The 20,176-nt window shown below is 45.7% G+C and overlaps 1 protein-coding gene and 1 long non-coding RNA gene across 3 annotated transcripts in view; one reads left to right on the top strand and one right to left on the bottom strand.

Annotated features, from left to right (window-relative positions):
• LOC308587154 overlaps positions 1 to 441 on the bottom strand; it is a 15,690-nt gene extending 15,249 nt beyond the window's left edge. The window contains exon 1 of the long non-coding RNA XR_014008239.1: positions 309 to 441. This is a non-coding gene — a long non-coding RNA (uncharacterized lncRNA). The remainder of the gene's footprint in view (positions 1 to 308) is intronic.
• Positions 1 to 19,910, top strand: part of LOC308587065 (dimethylaniline monooxygenase [N-oxide-forming] 2-like) — a 21,813-nt gene extending 1,903 nt beyond the window's left edge. Inside the window, exons 1-9 of one of the 2 annotated variants that reach the window (XM_081194454.1) lie at positions 3,104 to 3,192; positions 3,279 to 3,416; positions 5,127 to 5,315; positions 5,920 to 6,082; positions 8,913 to 9,055; positions 9,785 to 9,984; positions 12,306 to 12,661; positions 17,224 to 17,296; positions 18,360 to 19,910. In XM_081194454.1, coding sequence (XP_081050580.1) covers positions 3,285 to 3,416; positions 5,127 to 5,315; positions 5,920 to 6,082; positions 8,913 to 9,055; positions 9,785 to 9,984; positions 12,306 to 12,661; positions 17,224 to 17,296; positions 18,360 to 18,711 — 1,608 coding nt within the window. In that variant the 5' untranslated portion in view covers positions 3,104 to 3,192; positions 3,279 to 3,284 and the 3' untranslated portion in view covers positions 18,712 to 19,910. Of the gene's footprint in view, positions 1 to 3,103; positions 3,193 to 3,278; positions 3,417 to 5,126; positions 5,316 to 5,919; positions 6,083 to 8,912; positions 9,056 to 9,784; positions 9,985 to 12,305; positions 12,662 to 17,223; positions 17,297 to 18,359 lie in introns of those variants that run through there. The other variant, XM_081194453.1, reaches the window with a different exon arrangement.
• Positions 19,911 to 20,176: the final 266 nt, after the last annotated feature.

Here is a 20,176-nt window from a genome sequence, read left to right on the forward strand (position 1 = left end):
TATAGCTGACTTTTCTTTAATTAATTACTGTGTTAATCAATGCATTTTTAAAATAATGAGCGGCAGCCTGAATAGCTTTATGTAAATGAAATTGTCTGTCACAACTTTAACTGAATATGGATATATAAAAATAAAAACACATTTTAAATGGTGCTCTGATGCATGAAAATTATGCTCTAACCATGAGATCAGCTTTATACTCACCTGCCATAACCCAACGTAGAATTAAGCATTCTGAATGCCACTGAAATCAACAGGCTTAAATGTTTATAAGTTTCTGGTGGATTATGGTCAATAAATATACTCACAATTTTTAAAACCAGAAGAATTTAGTCTTCAAGTTTATTCCAGGTATCACTGCTCTGTACCTATGTAATTTGTGTTTTTCTGTAGTCCTGACTCTAAACTGAATTCAGACATTCAATTTAAGGTGACAGCAAAGCAGAGAAGCTTCCCCCCCCCCCCCGTAGCCCGAAAGAATAATAATGCTTATAGAAGTATGAATTTAACCTTGGGAGTGAGGTTTATCCTCATTTTTCCTCCTTCCTAGGCTTCCGTGGATAACACATCTCACACGACCCCTTGCTGTGATAAGAAAGCAATAGAGGGGACTGCAAGTTGCAAAACCATTTTTTAAACCCCAATTCCCATGTCACACATTAATCCAATATAACCAATATCTCTTCTCCTCAACTATGGTCTCATCAGACTTCCTTTGGTGCTGCATTTTGAGGCACAGTTCCATGCTTTAAAGTTTCATGTTCAAGCATCGTTGTTGTTGTTTTGTCCCGGTGCTTTTCCTGGGAAAAACCCACCCTTTGCTATCTTCTCCCCCCAAAAAAGGCATGCGACCAAATTTATGGACGGTTCCCTCTTCATCTCATTCCATGTTGAAGTTGAATTTCTGCAGATGAAATGTCACATTTTAGTCAGAGGCGTAGCAAGGTGAGGTGGTACCCAGTGCAAAAATTTTTTTTACACACACACACACACACACACCACATTGCAATTTCCCCCCCAATTTTTTTTATTGATTTTCCAAATTTATAATGAATATAACACTCCAAGAAAAATACACATTACAATCCTAAAAAGAAGAGAAAAAAGAAAAGGAAAAACAAACATATAGACACATATTACTTCTAAGACCTACCGTATTTTTTGCACCATAACACTCACTTTTTTCCTCCTAGAAAGTAAGGGGAAATGTCTGTGCGTGTTATGGAGCGAATGCCTGCGGGTGGCGGGGGGGGGGATCTGCTGCAGTCGTGAGCTGAGGATCCATAGTTCCCCTTCCTTCCATCCTCCGTGGTAACAAAGCATGGGTCCACATGGATCCTCAGGATTTTTGCATTGGGCTACTCCAAACTCACTGTCAGATCACATGTCTGTGGCCACAGCATGAACCACAAAAATCATATATCCACTATTTTGTTTAGAATATTTTTTTTCTTGTTTTCCTCCTCTAAAAACTACGTGCGTGTTATGGTCTGGTGCGTGTTATAGAGAGAAAAATACGGTAATTTAATTTTCATTGTTAACTGACTTCCTCGAATCCCTCCTAACTGAGTTTCATTGACTCACCTTGTAACAGCTCTCCAATATCTTCTTTCTAATCAAATTAACTCCTTTGATTTACTATCTTTTTCTCTTTTCGTAATTATCTAAATCCATAGTATTTTACAAACTCTAATCCTAGGCCTGTTTGATACTTTCCAGTGACTTCTACTTATGTTACAATATTTGGCTAAATAGTCTTTGAATTTCTTCCAATCTTCTTGATATTCCTCTTCTTTCTGATCGCGGATTCTTCCAGTCAGGTCGGCTAGCTCCAAAAAGTTTAACATCTTCATCTGCCATTCTTCTACTGTTGGACCCCACATTGCAATTTTTCGGAATGTTGCCCAGAGTTGTTGAGCTTTTTAGGGAGGGTACCCAAAGTTGTTAAGGTTTTATTAGGAAGGGTTGGCTGTGAAACAGATACGCCCGCAGATTGTGCAAATCCAACCGACGATCACATAAATAATGGCCATGGTGCCCACCTGAAAGGTGCCAAAACTGAGTTCCGACTGATAAAAAGCCCTGCCTATGCACACTTGCCCCAGAGCAGACATGTACAGCGTTGCACTGTAAATTGGTAGTGCTACCCACAGATTTCTCACCAATGGGAGAAGTGGGTATAAAATTAATACAATTAATGGTGAAAACTTTCTTGTGGCAAGTTGCACAGTCTCCTTTAGTTGCCGTATATCAGACAAGACAGTAGTTTGTGCGATCGGCGGTTGGATTTTCACTATCGGCGGGTGGTGCTGGCCAGCCGGGGGTGCGAGCACTGCTCGCCAGGGGTGCCAGCACCACTCGCCGATTGCGAAAACCTGTCCGCTGATTGCATAAAACCGCCTGCCGGGGATGTGAGCGCTGCCTGCTGGGGGGTGCCAGGCTGATCGCTGGGCGTATTTGCGCGATCAGCGGGCAGATTTTCACGACGACAATCACTCCAATCGCGAAAATCCGCTTGACGCGGGTGCAAGCGCCACCACACCGATCTGCCCAGGGGGGTTTTGTCACCCCCCCAGGCATGACACCCGGGGCAGACCGCACCCCCCACACACACACCACTTGCGACGCCCCTGATTTTAGTAGCTTGGAGCACTTTCCAATATCATTAAGCGATCGTTAAAACGCTAGTGTGAATGTACTTTCTATATTGTCAGGTCAGGGTCCCGCGGGTTTAAGATGTGATGTGGCTTCTATTTGGATCATTTGAAATATGCTTAGATTTTTGGATCATATGTCTGTGGGGAGGGTCATGTAAACACTGCTTGGAACATCTGCCCCTCACTTCCCTCCCCCCTTATGCAAAGAAAGCCTGTGTGAAGGGTCATGTGAACACCGCTCGGGTCATTTGAAATGTGATGTGGACGCTTCTCGGATCATGCTGCTTGCAACGTGACGTGAACATTGCTCGAATCATCTGCCCCGATTGACACAATGTCACTATTCTTAACTGTGTGGTTCTTGGCAAAGACTCCCCAGAAGGGGCATCAACACAAACACATTTCATCCAAATTTGCCAACAAATGAAAAGCTATATGCCTTTGTTGGTGGGAAAGACATCTAAGGCTTCGGGAAATGACTGCTGTCCGCAGATCTGGGGTGAAGCACAGTGTCTGTCTAAGCCTCTGAGCGAAGGTAGCACACCTCTAGTGTTAATAAGAGGACAGATTCTGATTCAAGGGACAAATGTAAGCTGTGCCTTTGATCTTTCCTTCCCGTAGGGGACCATGGCTAAGAAAGTTGCCGTTATCGGTGCTGGAGTGAGCGGGCTGACATCCATCAAAGGCTGCCTGGAGGAAGGCCTTGAGCCCACTTGCTTTGAGCAAAGCAGTGACATCGGGGGACTATGGAGATTCACAGTAAGTCAGGAGACTTGTCGCTTGAAAGGTTAGAATACCGAATGAATGCATCTTGGGAATCTTCCACAACCCACAGAGGGACACGCCCCAATTCTGATAGTTGTGTTCTGTGGCTAAGCTCCTTTCGACCTCAGCTGCCACCAATATGTCGGAAGGCACCTAGTTCTAAAAGTCTGCATCAACTGGTAGTTGTCCTCACTTTCGCCAGTACTCACGTTTCTGGCTGAATTGCAGTGATCCAGAAAGGATGCAGCTGAAATTGTGTGCATAGGTGCCGGGACATTTCATGGCAGAATATACTGCCAGACTCATTCTCATCCAGTGTTGGTCACTAAGAGCCAAACCAGGTGTGAAATATATTTTCAGTAATGTAAATAGCTTCATGCCATTCATGTCTTCCACATGGGTGTAGCCAGGATTTTTGTTAGGGGGGGGGGGCAGCCAAATTTGTTGAGCTTTCTTTTCAGGAAATCAAAGTTGTCGAGCAATGTTTGCAAGAGGAGAACTTTGTGCAGTGGATTATACCCCAGCAGGCAGATCTGCCCATGTGGCACACATAATCTGCCGCCTGGGGTACAAATTTCATCTTGCCTAATGACAGAGCTGCTTTTCATCCTGAATTGTGCCAAAATAAAATTGGCTTGTCCTGCAGCAGTCACAAACCAAACAATGTGCTGATAAATGCCCTCCACTTTTGCTGAACATAACTGGGTGGATTGTTTCACCCTTGCTCCTAGAACTGGAAGATCTGTGACCAATTGATTGTAGTCATGTGGATTATTTATCCTCTACTGTGCTTTTTGGAATAATGGCATCCTAGGAACACTGGGAGCACCCCATTCCATTTCTTTATAGTATGTAAACAGCTTTCAACTGAGGATGAACTGGATTCCCTTTTGGATCAATTTTTGTTGTTGTTATTGTTCAATACATATATCAAAAACTTGTTCAAAATGGCTTCTCTTGGAATATTTTTTATTCTGCTGTGGATGTCAGATGACTCATGGGTGCACTGGATTGCATAGACAGGGAGATGAATGTTTTGGTTGTGACACCTTGCTGGGGATGCATTATATCTCTATGGAGATTTTGAGGCCAATTGGGTTATTAGTCATAGCACGTTAATGGAGCCTCCATGTTCAGAGATAGTGAACCATCTGGCAACAGTTGATTGAGAAGCAAACAACTGTTGTTGTTTAGTCGTTTAGTCGTGTCCGACTCTTCATGACCCCATGGACCAGAGCACACCGGGCACTCCTGTCTTCCACTGCCTCCCGCAGTTTGGTCAGACTCATGTTGTGGCTTCGAGAACACTGTCCAACCATCTCATCCTCTGTCGTCCCCTTCTCCTTGTGCCCTCAATCTCTCCCAACATCAGGGTCTTTTCCAGGGAGTCTTCTCTTCTCATGAGGTGGCCAGAGTCTTGGAGCCTCAGCTTCAGGATCTGTCCTTCCAGTGACCACTCAGGGCTGATTTCCTTAAGAATGGATGCGTTCGATCTTCTTGCAGTCCATGGGACTCTCAAGAGTCTCCTCCAGCACCATAATTCAAAAGCATCAATTCTTCGGCGATCAGCCTTCTTTATGGTCCTGCTCTCACAATGGTGAAGAGCTTTTGGCAAACAATGGTGAAGAGCTTTTGGCTTCATGCTATGTGTGTGGGATTCCGGGAGGCCGCTGATCAAGCAGGAATCTTCTAATTGCTCCCTAGGAAAAGGTGGAGGAAAACAGGGCTAGCATCTACAACTCTGTCATCACCAATTCCTCCAAAGAGATGTCCTGCTTCAGTGACTTTCCTATGCCTGACCACTTTCCAAACTTCCTGCACAACTCCAAGTTCCTGGAATATTTGCGACTGTATGCAAAGCACTTTGGTCTGCTCAAGTATATCAGGTTCAAGGTATGTTGATTTAATTCACTCAATACTATCTCCTGTTTCTTTCTGGGAACTAAATTTGGTATAATGTTAAGAAGACAAGATAATGCTTTAGCTTTAGTAAAGAGTGATGTTGCTTGGACAATTCTTTTTCAAAATGTTTGATGTCTGTAGAATGTCCACCACACATGGAACGAGTCTGCTTTTTTTTCATACAGTACCAACACTTACTAGCAGTTACAACCACGAAGTCCAAACCCCTGCAATGTAGTAATTTCAACTAAAGCACCCATGAGAGACGGCCACCCAACCTCTGCTTAAAAACCACCAAGGAAGGAGAGTCCACCACCTTCATTTGAAGATGGCTATCATATCTCCTCTCCATCTCCTCTTATCCAGGCTAAACATACTCAGTTCCCTCAACTGTTCTTCATAAGTAGTTCCTTGGTTTCCAGACCTTTGATCATCTTGGTCGTCCTCTTCCAGCTTCTCAATATCCTTCCAAAAGGCCTTCAAAAATTTCCCCTTCAGAACTTCCTGCTGTTTGATGAAGTGGGGAGCGAGGAACGTGGTGTCAGAGAGAACTGGTTGCAAAGTAATAGTGTCGTTTTTTCTGCCTTCATGGTAGACCACTGTCATCAGTTTGGAAAAAAGTCAAGATTACGCTACCACTGGCCAATGGACCATGGTCACAGAGACAGATGGAAGACAGGAGTCATTCATCTTCGATGCTGTCATGATCTGCACTGGCCACCAGATAGAAGCATACACCCCAGTGGAGTCTTTTCCTGGTAAGGTTTCTTCAGCCTAACAGAGAGTTGAAAACCCTGAACGTATTTCAGTTGACAACACACCGTCTGGTTGGGTTTGTGAGGTTCGGTGACCAGGCATGAGATTATGCTGGACCAACTAGAAGAGGCAAGCATCCAGGGTGCCATAATTCAAGAGACTCTTCTCACCTTAGTTATGAACTTGTGAGGAGAGAGCCGCTGCTTGAACTTTTGGAGGAGGGGCAGCTTAACAGGGGCAGCTTAGCAGATCAGCGCCATTTCAGGGGGGGGGGGGGATAAGATCAAGAGCGTTCTGATCTCCACAATTTGCCTCAGGTATAGACAGCTGTAAGTTGAAGGAGGGGGAGAAATGAAGGGACAAAAATGACAAATGTAAACAAGAAAACGGTTTCACAGTCAACTCTTATTGAATGTGCTATAGTTATTCTCTGCAGGGGGAAAGGCTGGGAATGAGCAAAAGAAAATTTTAGGTCAGCCCTGGGTAAGGATTAAGGTGATCCTTCATATGCCTGTACAGATAAATATCCTCATTCCCTTGCCCTTAAAGGTAAAAGTAAAGGTCAAGGACCCCTGACAGTTATGTCCACTCGCAAACGACTCTGTTGTTGTGGCGCTCATCTCGCTTTACTGGCTGAGGGAGCCGACGTTTGTCCGCAGACAGTTTTTCCGGGTCATGTGGCCAGCAGGACTAAGCCACTTCTGGCGAAACCAGAGCAACCCACGGAACAGCCGTTTACCTTCCCATCGGAGCGGTACCTATTTATCTACTTGGACTTTGATGTGCTTTTGAACTGCTAGGTTGGCAGGAGCAGGGACCGAGCAATGGGAGCTCACCCCGTCATGGGGATTCGAACCGCCGACCTTCCGATCGGCAAGCCCTAGGCTCAGTGGTTTAGGCCACAGCACCACCCATGTCCCTTGCCCTTACATCCCCTACAATTCCACGAGAAATCTTTTCCTATCTCATTCCCTCAAATATATGATTTTGACATGTCTCTTCATCCCCAGTTGTGCTATGTGGTGAAAACAAATCAAGCATTGTTGCCTAATTTGTTCAACCTTTGCATATTTTTTTCCAAATTCTGGATTTTTTCCCACCCCTATCAGATTTCCAAATGTATTTCTCTTAGCCAACTCACACTTGGAATTCCTAGGGGAAGGAGGGGATACATCGGATAGAAGATCTGGCAGAAAATGATGGCTCAGAGGGAGACATAATCAAGCTCACCCTTCTGCTGCCAGAAAACAAACAAATCTCCGCCAAGAACTTCCACATGCAGCAGAAAGCTGCCCTGAGCCACTGCCTTGGGTGGGGTTATGTACCCTTCTCGGGCTTAAGAGCCTCACTAGCACCTGCAACATGTGATGTTTCCCACTGCTTTATCCTGTTATCTGCTTTTTGAAAAGAAGTCTGCGTTCATAAGGAGGAAAAGGGGAAGGACCAACCTCTGTATTTCCTAAAGGAACACATACCGTGAACCAGAAGCATTTCCAGTGGTGGCGACAATGAAACTCACAGCCTCTTTTTTGGTCTTGTTGTCTCAAGAGTTAGACGTTCAGCTTCAATTTTATTTTTAAAACCTGCACTAATTTACCTGGTTTCTTAGGAAGAAAAAGAGATTTTTTTAAAAAAACTTTTATTTTTATGGGTTTGTGTTAATTTTTTGTTGTTGTCCCTTTATATTGAATAATTTGCTACATTTGTAAAATGTAAGAGATATATATAATATATGTATATTTCTAACGTAAAAAGATAATGAACTTTTTTCTTTTCGAGATTTTTTCTTAGAGGAGAGAGAGAGAAAAAATATTTTTTTCAGGAAAATTTTTAAAAAGCATCAGTGAAAGCTCCTTTACTCCCCTTGCTTCCCTCCTTCCTGACCCGTTTTGAAGAGCGAATCAGCAACGTGTGATCTTGGAGTATGGATGGACACAAAGAGGACAGAATTATGTATGTTTTTTAATGCAGAGGTCCAGTGGCGTAGCATGGGTTGTCAGCACCCGGGGCAAGGCAAGTAATTTGCGCCCCCTAACCCGTGGATTTGCGCCCCTAACCCTAACCCCCAGATGTTGCGCCCGGTGCGGCCGGCCCCCCCTGCACCCCCACGCTACACCACTGCAGAGGTCCATGTTGTTCTTGTTTGGTTTTTTGGCTCTTACATGCAGGGGGCCATTGAGTAGGGATCCAGAGGGGGTTTTCATTCTTTTTCTTTCTTTTTACTCTAGCGAAGGAGGAATACAATCAGAGTTCTGTATTCAGAATGTTGTGCAATATTTTGGAAGAGGACATTGGCGTGTCTAGAGATTTAGTTAGTTAAAAAACAACAAAGGTTGATCAAATCTGTACAGTTTCTATTGTTCCAGATTTTTTAAAGTTTGTATTAAAAGCATGATATATAATAAAAAAAGAAAACGAAGAGGCCATAGTTAACATGTTTTTGTCCTTAGCATGCTCTTTGGATGTAAAATAAAAATAGGAATAAAAAAACCCCCATAGCTCCACTAGATCACTGACTCTACAAATATATACTGATTTAAAGTCATTGACTTTCGCATTCTAAAAGGCTACTTTCTTGTACTGCGTACTGCACCAATGTTTGATCACAAAATGGGTAGTCACCTGGCTAAAGCTATATTGTTTTTACCAGTTTTTTCCTCTCGTGAGAAGATATATTTGAGGGAATAGCATTCTTCCGCTGCAGATGAGCCAAGCAAAGTTTGTCTTGTACCTGAATGCTGTGATATCCTGATCTGGAATCTATCCAAAAATGACTTTTGCAACTATTAAGTTATTCTGCAAGTGCTGTAGCAACTCTTTGCTTCATGGCAGGTTTTGAAAAGTTCCGGGGGAACTCTTTCCACAGCCGAAATTACAAAAACCCTGATGGGTTCAATGGGAAGACTGTTGTGATCATTGGGATGGGGAATTCGGCTGCTGACATCGCTGTGGAGATCTGCAGGAAGGCAAAGAAGGTAAAGAGACTGTTTGGGGAGAGGGGTGATGTGAAGAATTGGGTATCTTCTTGATAGACATGGATTACAAAACAAAATAGATGGAATCCAACCTAAGGTGGACTTACCCACGCGATGGCTGGCAGCAGGACCCACTGACTGAAGGAAGGAGCAGAGAGAGAGGAAGAAGAATGGGAAGAAGGTTTATGGTAAGAAAGAGGAAGATAGATGTAGACAGATATTGTAACAGTAAACGTTATTTTATATATACCCTGCCTGTCAGGGACTCAAGTCCGCTTGCTGATAAAGTAAGAACAGCTAAGAGATCAGCAGCGGAAAACATTAAAAAGCAGCTGAACATACATATACAAAAACATATATAAATATGTCCCGGGCGCAAAATTGTTAGGGGCACAAGATTTCAACACCCTGTGCTACTTCAATACAGCTGTGCCCTTCCATCACAGGGCTCTGTTGAACACGGCTTCTCCCTGTGAACCAGGAAGTGACCTCTCCAGACAACGAAACAACTCTTCTTGTCTTATCTCTGTGGCTGCAATCTCCTGGGTGATGCAGACGCTGTTGGGCAGTTGAATTTGCATGCATACTAAGTCCGTTTCCCTCTCTCCCCCTCTCTCTCTGTGTGGCCTGGGACCCTTGCAACCCATGCTACGCCACTGGATTTGTGAAGGAGAGAGGAAGCTTTGAGAGAGTTTTGGGGGCTCATCTTCTTCTCTTGCTGCTCCGCAGGTGTTCCTCAGCACAAGGGGAGGCACCTGGGTGATGAGCCGAGTGTATGACAATGGCTATCCTTGGGACACCATCTTTCACACTCGCTTCAACGACGTGATCCGAAATTCTGTCCCTTGGTTCCTTTTGCAATGGATGACGGAACGGAAAATGAACCAGTGGTTTAGCCACGAGAACTACGGCTTGGTGCCTCGAAACAGGTATATAGTTCAGGCCTACGCAAACTCGGCCCTCCAGATGTTTTGGGACTACAACTCCCATCATCCCTAGCTAACAGAAACAGTGGTTAGGGATGTAGTCTCAAAACATCTGGAGGGCCAAGTTTGCCTAGGCTTGATATAGCTGGTCATTTTGCTTCAAAGGGGGGTTGATCTGACCTGGGTTTGTTGCCAGGGTTGTTGCAAGACACAACAAGAGAGGAAAATCAGTTAGACACAAATTCTGTCAGTCCTATGCTTCCATCCATCTCCTTTTTTGAAAAGGCATGTGATCCCTGTATTTAGACCGGGAAATCTGTGAGAAGAATTTCGCACCATCTGAGGATGCTACTGCCTGTTGTGCCTCTGCATGGATCGCTGATGGATTCATTCATTCAAAATTCATTCAGCCTCTGCATGGATCGCTGATCTGGGCTTTCCACCGTCCAGCCAGCAGAGTAAACCTAAAATAGATTCACAAACAGAAATACAGAAACTGGTCTCCTTTGAGGACAGGTGATCCTTACTTCTTATAAGCATTCTTATAAGAAGTACATATTTGGGCGTGTAAGTAACAGGTCCAGTCTGACTTCAAGTCAAGGAAAGACTGCCCTGCAAATTATTATTTTTGTTTGATTGTTTATGCAAATAGCAATGGGGTAGGGGGTGCACAATATATTGTTTGCACCCAGGCACAGTTATGGTTAGTTACAGAACTGTTCCTATAAGAAGCAGGCCTTCAGCCCCAAGGCTTAGAGAGAGCTATTTTTGTGTTCGGAGAGTCTGGGACATAGATAATGATGGTATGGCATGAATGGTAGAGAAAGGAGAGGAGCAGCAGCTTAGGATTTGGCAGTCCCGGATAAATTCTGGAGGGTCTGTGCAAGAAAGATCAGGTCCAAACACACTAACTAAAAATAAATAAATCCCTATTTAATTGGCCATGTTTCCAGTTAAACCTGGTTGTGGTTGGGCTGCAACTTTTCTCTTGAAACGTGAGTGCTAGAAAAAGCACTCTTGAATTTCTTGAATGAGGAAATAACGCACACCCCTCCCCAAGAGCCTGAATTCCAAATTTCCTGGACATGTCCAACTTGCACCAACATTTTGGGAAATGTAAGTGCTGCATTTTTCCATGTATAACACGCCCCCGTGTATAAGACACCCCCTATTTTTGGCGACTCCAAATTAAGAAAATCGGGGGGGGGGGGAGTACCAAGAGTTGTTAAGTTTTTTTGAGGGGGAATTCCCCAAAGTTGTTGATTGGGGGGGGGGGATTGACGAAAATTTCTCACCCGCATGACCACACGCGTTGCCAAACACACCAATCGTGTGCCTGCTCGCCACCAGCAGCCTCCCATCACCCACCCAATAGCAGCAGCAGCAGCAGCCAATCAACAGCAGCCATTGCCACAGCCACCACTCACACACCCAATTATCTCTGACAATCTCCAGATAGGCACAGCAACCAATTGACCGTCCCGCCAATCAACTATCCGACCCCAAATTTATAAGTTCTTTTTTAAAGAAAAAAACCTCATCGAATACACGGAAAAGTACGGTATGTGAAGCACTTTGAACCCTATGAAGCACTGTAGAGGAGTTATGTTCCTGGGATTGCACCTAAAGCCAAAATTGCCTATACAAGCAGTCCTTGTTTTACATGTGGGTTCCATTCCAGACGTAAGGATGCGGGTGGCGCTGTGGTCTAAAACACAGAGCCTAGAGCTTGCCGATCAGAAGGTCGGCGGTTCGAATCCCCGCGACGGGGTGAGCTCCCGTTGCTCAGTCCCAGCTCCTGCCAACCTAGCAGTTCGAAAGCACTTCAAAGTGCAGGTAGATCAATAGGTACTGCTCCGGCGGGAAGGTAAAAGGTTTCCGTGCGTTGCTCTGGTTCACCAGAAGCGGCTTAGTCATGCTGGCCACATGACCCGGAAGCTTTCTGCAGACAAACGTCGGCTTCGCTCGGCAAGTAAAGTGAGATAAGCGCTGCAACCCCAGAGTCGGTCACAACTGGACCTAATGGTCAGGGGTACATTTACCTCCATTCCAGTCACCCCCCACTTCACCCTTCGGTGGAGCGCATATAAGCCTATTCAGCCCCATTCCACCCCTGCCCCTTTTCATGATGTTTTAGGGACGCCTGCCCTCTTCCCACCCCTTTCCTATTAATTTTTACTATCTTTTTCCCCCACGAGAAGCTGAATGCACTCAAGTCAAATGCACATAGGTTGCTGGCTCACTGTATTATTGGTGGAGAATAAGAACAGTGTTATCCCTTCCAGTTTCTGGGCATGTTTCTCCACTCTCATTTTGCCTTCCAGATCCCTGATGAAAGAGCCAGTGTTCAATGATGACTTGCCTAGCCGTATCCTCTGTGGTGCTGTGATGGTGAAACCACTCATCAAGGAGTTCACCGAGAGCTCCGTCATTTTTGAAGATGGAACTGTAGAGGAGAATGTGGATATTGCCATCTTTGCAACAGGCTACACGGTTGCATTTCCTTTTCTGGACAAGTCAGTGATCAAGGTGGAAGACAATCGGGTCCCGTTGTATAAACACGTCTTTCCTCTTCATCTGGAGAAGCCAACGCTGGCTGTTATTGGCCTCATCCAGCCCCTTGGGCCTATCATGCCCACTGCAGAGCTGCAAGCTCGCTGGGCAACCAGAGTCTTTAAGGGTAAGATTCTGGTTCTGATTGTACAGCTCAGTCAGGGTGCATAGTACAAAAGAACAGTTCCTTGCCTTGAGGAGGTTGCAATCTAACATTTTACAATAGAGTAAACAAAAATAAGAAGCAGAAGGGGGTGAATGCGGAGGTAAACAGGAAATAACAATTACACCTTTAGTGAAGCATTGTTTTCCTTTGCCTTGCTACTCATGTAGTTTGGCAATTTTCAAAGTTAGGATATCAGATTACAGTGGAACCTCGGGTTGCGAACGTGATACGTGCGGGAGGCATGTTCGCAACCCGAAGCATTCGCAACCTGCAGCGCCACGTCTGTGCACATGTGTGACACAATTCGGCGGTTCTGCGCATGCGCAAAGCACAATTTAGTGTTTCTGCGCATGCGCGAGTGCCAAAACCCGGAAGTAAGCCGTTCTGGTACTTCTGGGTTTTGGCGCATCCATAACCTGAAAACATGTAACCTGAAGCATCTGTAACCCGAGGTACCACTGTAAGTACACATTTGACATGTCCCCAAATTTAAAATTTGGATATTTTGATAGTTCTTTGATTATAAAATCCAGTTTCGCTGTTGAAACACAAGTTGTAGGCACACATAGTTTCCCATCAAAATAGAGAGCCAAAGACACCATAAATCCTGATCAAAACTTTAAAAATCCAATATCCAAAATCTGGGTAGCTTGATCATGGATTTGTAATAATAATGGTTATGACAATCAGCATTTATATAAAGCTGCCCAAGAACTGCACATACATTATCTTGGCAATTGCACCTACAGCTTTCTGATACAGGCCAATGTTGTCACTGCACCGCTACCAATCAGGCAGCTGAAGATGAGAGATGAGTGTCTTGCTTAAGTGAGATTTGAACTGGGAACTCCATCAAGCACAGTCATCTTCTCCCAGCCTTGAGATGCCTACATGGGCACTAAGGGAAGGGAAAAGGACATTGGGTGGGACAACATGTGGTCTTTCTATCTTTCAGTATCATGGGGTAGATAGACTCCAAGGCCGTGAAGCAAGAATTGGCTGGTGGGAAAAGTAGAGGCACTTGGCCAATGGCACTTGCTGGGGAAGGAATGGAACTCGTTTACTTCTTGACCTGTTAAAGGGGTCACGGCCAAGTTGCAAACCTGCAACTGTTGGAAAGGCAGTTGCGTCTTGAGGCCCCAAGCCAGCCCCCCATGAGATAACTACACACAGACACAGAATTAAGGTTGATGGGTAAAATTAAGGCCACAACTTTATTGATTGCAAATTAAATGTGAGTGGTATTGGCATAGGCATTGGCTGAAGACTATAACGGACTACTGCCCCAGTTGACAGAGTCTATGTAGGTAAACCCATTGGGGCAGCAACATCGGGGTTTTGCCCGACAGAAGCTTATCAGTGTGGTGTAGTGATTAAGAGCGGTAGACTCGTAATCTGGTGAACTGGGTTCGATTCCCCGCTCCTCCACATGCAGCTGCTGGGTGACCTTGGGCTAGTCACACTTCTCTGAAGTCTCTCAGCCTCACTCACCTCACAGAGTGTTTGTTGTGGGGGAGGAAGGGAAAGGAGAATGTTAGCCGCTTTGAGACTCCTTAGGGTAGTGATAGAGCGGGATATCAAATCCAAACTCTTCCTGTGATCCTGGCATGGCCCTAGCCCATCAAGCGGACTTCGGACGAGATCCGGGACCCCCAGATTCCTTTAACGGAAGACCTTTTGATCATTGAGGGGCAGGTGATGGCCACACCTCCCCTCCACACGCAAAATTAAACCAATGCCTAACCGGAAAGTTGTGATGATTGCTAAGGGGGTAGGCAAAAAACCAAGTGGCCAGTGCCAATTTGCCAGATGGATAAAAATTCCTACCCGGCCCCTGTCCCAAGACCCTCTTGCACTGAGGCTTATATAATTCCTTAACCACCCCCACCCCTTTCCTGATTGGCTGTGACCCGTGATGCCTATTTAGAGGAATGAAACTTAGACCAAGAAACAAAACCTACTTAGTCAGGGGTGTGTCCAGGGGCCCAGTTGCAAGAAGGACCGTCTTCTGAGGACGATCCCATCTCTGATGGCTTAGTCTCTTGGGGACGCCTCCCCCCACTATGATTTTATGAGGGTTGGGGGGGTTTTTTTGCTGTTCTTTTAGCCAGATTGCTCCTTATGGCATCATTCAGTAAAACAGTGGGTCCACCTGTTGCACATTAAAACCAAAGCACTTTTATGTGCCTTGGATCTCTTCTGGTTTGCTCTGGTGCATTTTCAATGAGCCAGATGTTGTGGCTGTGGCAAAAGGGGTCAAACTATGACTTCAGTTGGCTGTGTTGCTCTGTGCACCTTGCATCACTTGCCTCTTGGTTTTCTTCCTTCTTCTTCCTTTCCCCTCCTGGCAGTACTAAATATTTTGACTGGTAGCTCGTTGAGATTGGGACTTGCCACTCTGTAAAAGACAACATGCGTTGATGGTACTGCGTAACTCATTGTATTCGCTACACAGGTTAAGAATAGCATTCCAGTCTATGGTCAAACGACAGCATACATTTTAAAGCACATGGCTCCCCCCCCCCCCAAGAATTGTGGGAAGTATAGTTCACCCCTCACACAGCTCCAGTTCCCAAGATTCTTTGCAAATGTAACTGCTTTGCAGTATATTAACTTTCCATTATCAGAGTTAAGGAAATCAGTAATAATATTCTGGAGAACCACTTTATTAAAGTGAGGAAAGCTACACATCATTCCTATTAAAGATGTAAAGTGGTACCTCGGGTTACATACGCTTCAGGTTACAGACTCCGCTAACCCAGAAGTAGTACCTCGGGTTAAGAACTTTGCTTCAGGATGAGAACAGAAATCGTGCTCCGGCGGCACAGCAGTAGCAGGAGGCCCCATTAGCTAAAGTGGTGCTTCAGGTTAAGAATAGTTTGAGGTTAAGAACAGACCTCCGGAATGAATTAAGTTCTTAACCCGAGGTACCACTGTGTATAAAAGCAAAATAGGGTTGTACGCTACCTCAATCTCTGGGTGGTGTGAGATTCCAGGGATTCTAGGAACTTAGGCTCTGTGTTTCCTTCTGGGAATGAGGCATAGCGGTGACAGGGGTGTCTTTAGGATATATGGGTTATTTACACATGCATTTGCACCCTGAGATTTTGCAATCAAGGGCGGTATATAAATCAAACAAACAAACAAATAACCTGAGCCTACAATGGAGATGTTGATAGCATTAACACCCCTCAGTGGCGTAGCGTGGGTTCTCAGCACCCGGGGCAAGGCAAGTAATTTGCGCCCCCTAACCCGTGGATTTTAGCACTCGAGTCTCTTCCGCGCCCCCCCAGATGTTGCGCCAGGTGCAGCAGGCCCCCCTGCACCCCCACGCTACGCCACTGCTCCCACCACAAGTCTTCAGGACAGCCTTCCGAAGGCTGGTGCGGGGAGAAGGTCTTTCCGCCCCACCGCCAGGCTTCGGAGCAGCCATCCGAAGGCTGGCGCGGGGAGAAGGTCTCTCCACCCCACCGCCAGGCTTCGGAGCAGCCTTCCGAAGGCTGGCGGCGGGAGGAGGTCTCTCCGCCCCACCGCCAGCCTTTGGAGGAGGTCCGAGGACAGTGGGGTTCCTGCTTCCTCGAGGAGGGCCGGCCAAACGCGCCCCCCCAAATGTTGCGCCCGGTGCGGCCGGCACCCCTGGCACCCCCCACGCTACGCCACTGACACCCCTAAAGGGTCTTTCTTTCCCCATAGCCGCAGCAGACTTCAGCCTCTCTGGCTTTTCAGCCTTCCGCTTTCCTATCCAGCTTCTAGCTCACAAAACCCAGCTCTTTCAACCCTAAACTCTGGCTTTTGCCCTTCTCTCTATCGTAAGAGTTGAAGGAGGGTCCCCACCCATTTGCCTTCCGGCACACAGCCCCCTCTCCTTGCTTTCTTAATGGCTCATCACCCCAGGCAATGACCTCATCAGAAAGCTAGCCTGGCTTATATTTCAAGACTTGTTGGGTCCAGGCGTTAGAAAGGTCTGGCAAGGTCTGGCACCCACAAACTCATAAACAATAGATTGGGGTGGAGGGTGATGGGATGAGAAGCTATGAAAAGAAGTGGGGCAAAAGAGCTGGTCTCCTTTACAGTGGTGCCTTGCAAGACGAAAAGAATTCGTTCCGCGAGTCTTTTCGTCTTGCGATCATCATCATCAACCTTTTATTCGACCGTCAGTCAGAAAAAAAGTACATTTGTCCATACACAGTTAAAAGCTCCAGGAAGATTTTAGAACTTAGCCAACACTAAAATGGGCTAGACAGATAGCCCCATCGTCTTGCGATGTTTTTCGTCTTGCGAAGCACGGTCCGTCGCAACTGCGCCTCTTCAAGCGGCTTTTTTTAAAAAGCGCAAGACGTTTTCGTCTTGCGAAGCAAGCCCATAGGGAAATTCGTCTAGCAATGCAAAACCAAAAAACCCTTTCGTCTAGCGAATTTTTCGTCTTGTGAGGCATTCGTCTTGCGGGGCACCACTGTATCATGATTTCCCCCAAGAATATATATTGTAGTCATGACCTCAGCCCCAACTCTTAATCTTTTTAGGGCTAAGTTTGCTGCCTTCAGAGAGCACTATGGTGGCTGACACCACCAAGAGGAATGAGAAGAGGATCAAATGGTAAGAGAAACATCCAATGCTTTATGGTTAATATCAGCTCCAGATCAGATGATGATGATAATTATTATTATTATTTATTATTTATACCCTGGCCATCTGGCTGGGTTTCCCCAGCCACTCTGAGTGGCTCCCAACAGAATATTAAAAACACAATAAAACACCCAACATTAAAAACTTCCCTAAACAGGGCTGCCTTCAAATGTCTTCTAAGAGTTATATAGTTGTTTATTTCCTTGACATCGGATGGGAGGGCGTTCCACAGGGCGGGCGCCACCACCGAGAAGGCCCTCTGCCTGGTTCCCTGTAACCTCACTTCTCGCAGGGAGGGAACTACCAGAAGGCCCTCGGAAGTGGACCTCAGTGTCGGGGGTGGGAAAAGAATATAATAGAAGGTTGGGTGACTTATAAAAAGGTAAAAGGACCCCTGACCATTAGGTCCAGTCATGGCCAACTCTGGGGTTGCGGCGCTCATCTCGCTTTATTGGCCAAGGGAGCCAGCATACAGCTTCCACGTCATGTGTCCAGCATGACTAAGCTGCTTCTGACGAACCAGAGCAGTACACGGAAACATCGTTTACCTTCCCGCCGGAGTGGTACCTATTTATCTACTTGCACTTCGAACTGCTAGGTTGGCAGGAGCAGGGACCGAGCAACGGGAGCTCACCCCGTTGCAGGGATTCGAACCACCGACCTTCTGATCGGCAAGTCCTAGGCTCTGTGGTTTAACCCACAGCGCCACCCGCGTCCCGGATGACTTATAGAAATTTATTAAAACAGGAGGGAGGAGAGTATCAATTGAAAGAATTTAAGGAATTATCAGGGAAATTAACAACATGGATACAATATCATCATTTGAATGAAGTATTTAAGAAAGATAGGCTACGAGGGCTTGGGGAACAAATATGGATAGCCTCAATCCGCCAAATTCAATATGAGTGCCCCCACCTCTGCTTTTCTGCTACTAGACTTGTTCTTGCCTAAGTTATGTGCTCAAGATAAAATCATGTTATGCCTTCTCCGCCTCAGATATTGGTGTGATTGATGTCTTTCTTCACATTCAAAGGTTTGGCACCAGCCGCAGCCAGTCAATCCAAACGGATTTTATTGAGTATCTGGACGAGCTTGCTGCTCTCACAGGAGCAAAGCCAAACCTGTTGACGCTCCTGCTGAGAGATCCCAAGCTGGCCTTGACCATCTTCTTTGGACCCTGCAGCCCATTCCAGTTCCGCCTGATGGGACCAGGGAAGTGGGCTGGAGCCAGGAACGCCATCCTTACCCAGACACAGAGGATCATCAAGCCCACAAAAACTCGAACAGTGGGCAATTCTTCGAGCAATGCTCTGCTCTCCCTGCTTAAAATCCTTGGCTTCCTTGCTCTCTTGGTTGCAGTTATCCTGTCCGTTGGTCAGCGCTGAACTCTATCCAATGATGCAACAATGGCAAACTGCTGCTTTACTGATGCTTGCTTGCTCTTCAATGCATGTATAGGGGTCACACGGGGCCACCTTTCCACTCTCAAACTTGTGTCCCTCTTAGGGTCTCCTGTTTCTGACAAACTTAGCAAATGGAAAGAAGGAAATGTCTGGGAAACAATGAAATAGGAAGATACAGTGGTACCTCGGGTTAAGTACTTAATTCGTTCCAGAGGTCCGTACTTAACCTGAAACTGTTCTTAACCTGAAGCACAACTTTAGCGAACGGGGCCTCCTGCTGCTGCCGCGCCGCCAGAGCACGATTTCTGTTTTCATCCTGAAGCAAAGTTCTTAACCTGAAGCACAATTTCTGGGTTAGCGGAGTCTGTAACCTGAAGCGTATGTAACCTGAAGTGTATGTAACCCGAGGTACCACTGTACAGGCAAAGTATGGAAGGGCAAATCTATCAGTTTTGGTTTCTCTTGATTTCTCGTGCTTTCCTGTCAAGTTTACTTTGCACATTTCCCCATCAATTAAAAAAGAAAAGAAAAAGTGTCTCATGAAAATCGATCAATGTTTTTGTGAGCATTCCTCCTAATACATTTTTTGCTAGGAATTCTCCCTAATACAGTTCATTTTGATATGCTATTTTCACAAATATATGCATTTTAAGGTGCACCTTCTCCCAATGGTGTTGTTTTCCAACAACAGCAGCAAAGTGAAGAAGGAGGTGTACATTAGGAGAAGTGTGAATTTTGAAGGATAGCTGTTTCAGGACCCACAAATTAGGTAGGTTTGCCTGAAAATGTGAATTGAATGGGCTTCCCTCCCATTTCTAATGTGAAGTCAGAAACACACACACACACACACACACACACACACACGGGAGAATGGGCTGGTAAACCAATTGGCAAGGCCGGCAAGGTCTTGTGCCTTTTGGGTGCAACTTAGAATTGTAGCTTTTGTTTTTTAGAAAAGTATGTTTCTGGTCCTTTGAAGGGACATTTGAACTTTGCCGTCTATGTAAGGCTTGAGAGAGTCAGCGAGGGTGAATCTCTTTTGTGCTGCTTCCCCCTTTCTCATGAGCCCCCCCCCCGAGCTCCAGTTACCTATTGCAGCTGTGCCACTAAAACACTCTGCATGCCTGACCAATGCCTAAAATGCAAGAGTTTACAAATAAATAGTGCACAAAGAAACAAAACTGTATGTGTTTTTAATCACTCATTTAACACTGCAATTCAGACCAGAGCCTCATTCTGTTCTATGGGAGCTGAGCTCCTGCTTCCTTCAAGTTTATTTCATGCTGAGCATCAAGGGCTTTGCTTTGTTACTCTTGCTATGAAGACAGGGCTCCCAGTACGTTTCTGAGCACAATTCAAAGTGTTGCTGCTGACCTTTAAAGCCCTAAACAATCTCGGCTCAGTATACCTGAAGGAGCGTCTCCATCCCCATTGTTCAGCCCAGACA

Source organism: Podarcis bocagei, assembly GCF_964188305.1.
Source record: "Podarcis bocagei genome assembly, chromosome: 5".
Classification (NCBI taxonomy): Eukaryota; Metazoa; Chordata; class Lepidosauria; order Squamata; family Lacertidae; genus Podarcis; species Podarcis bocagei.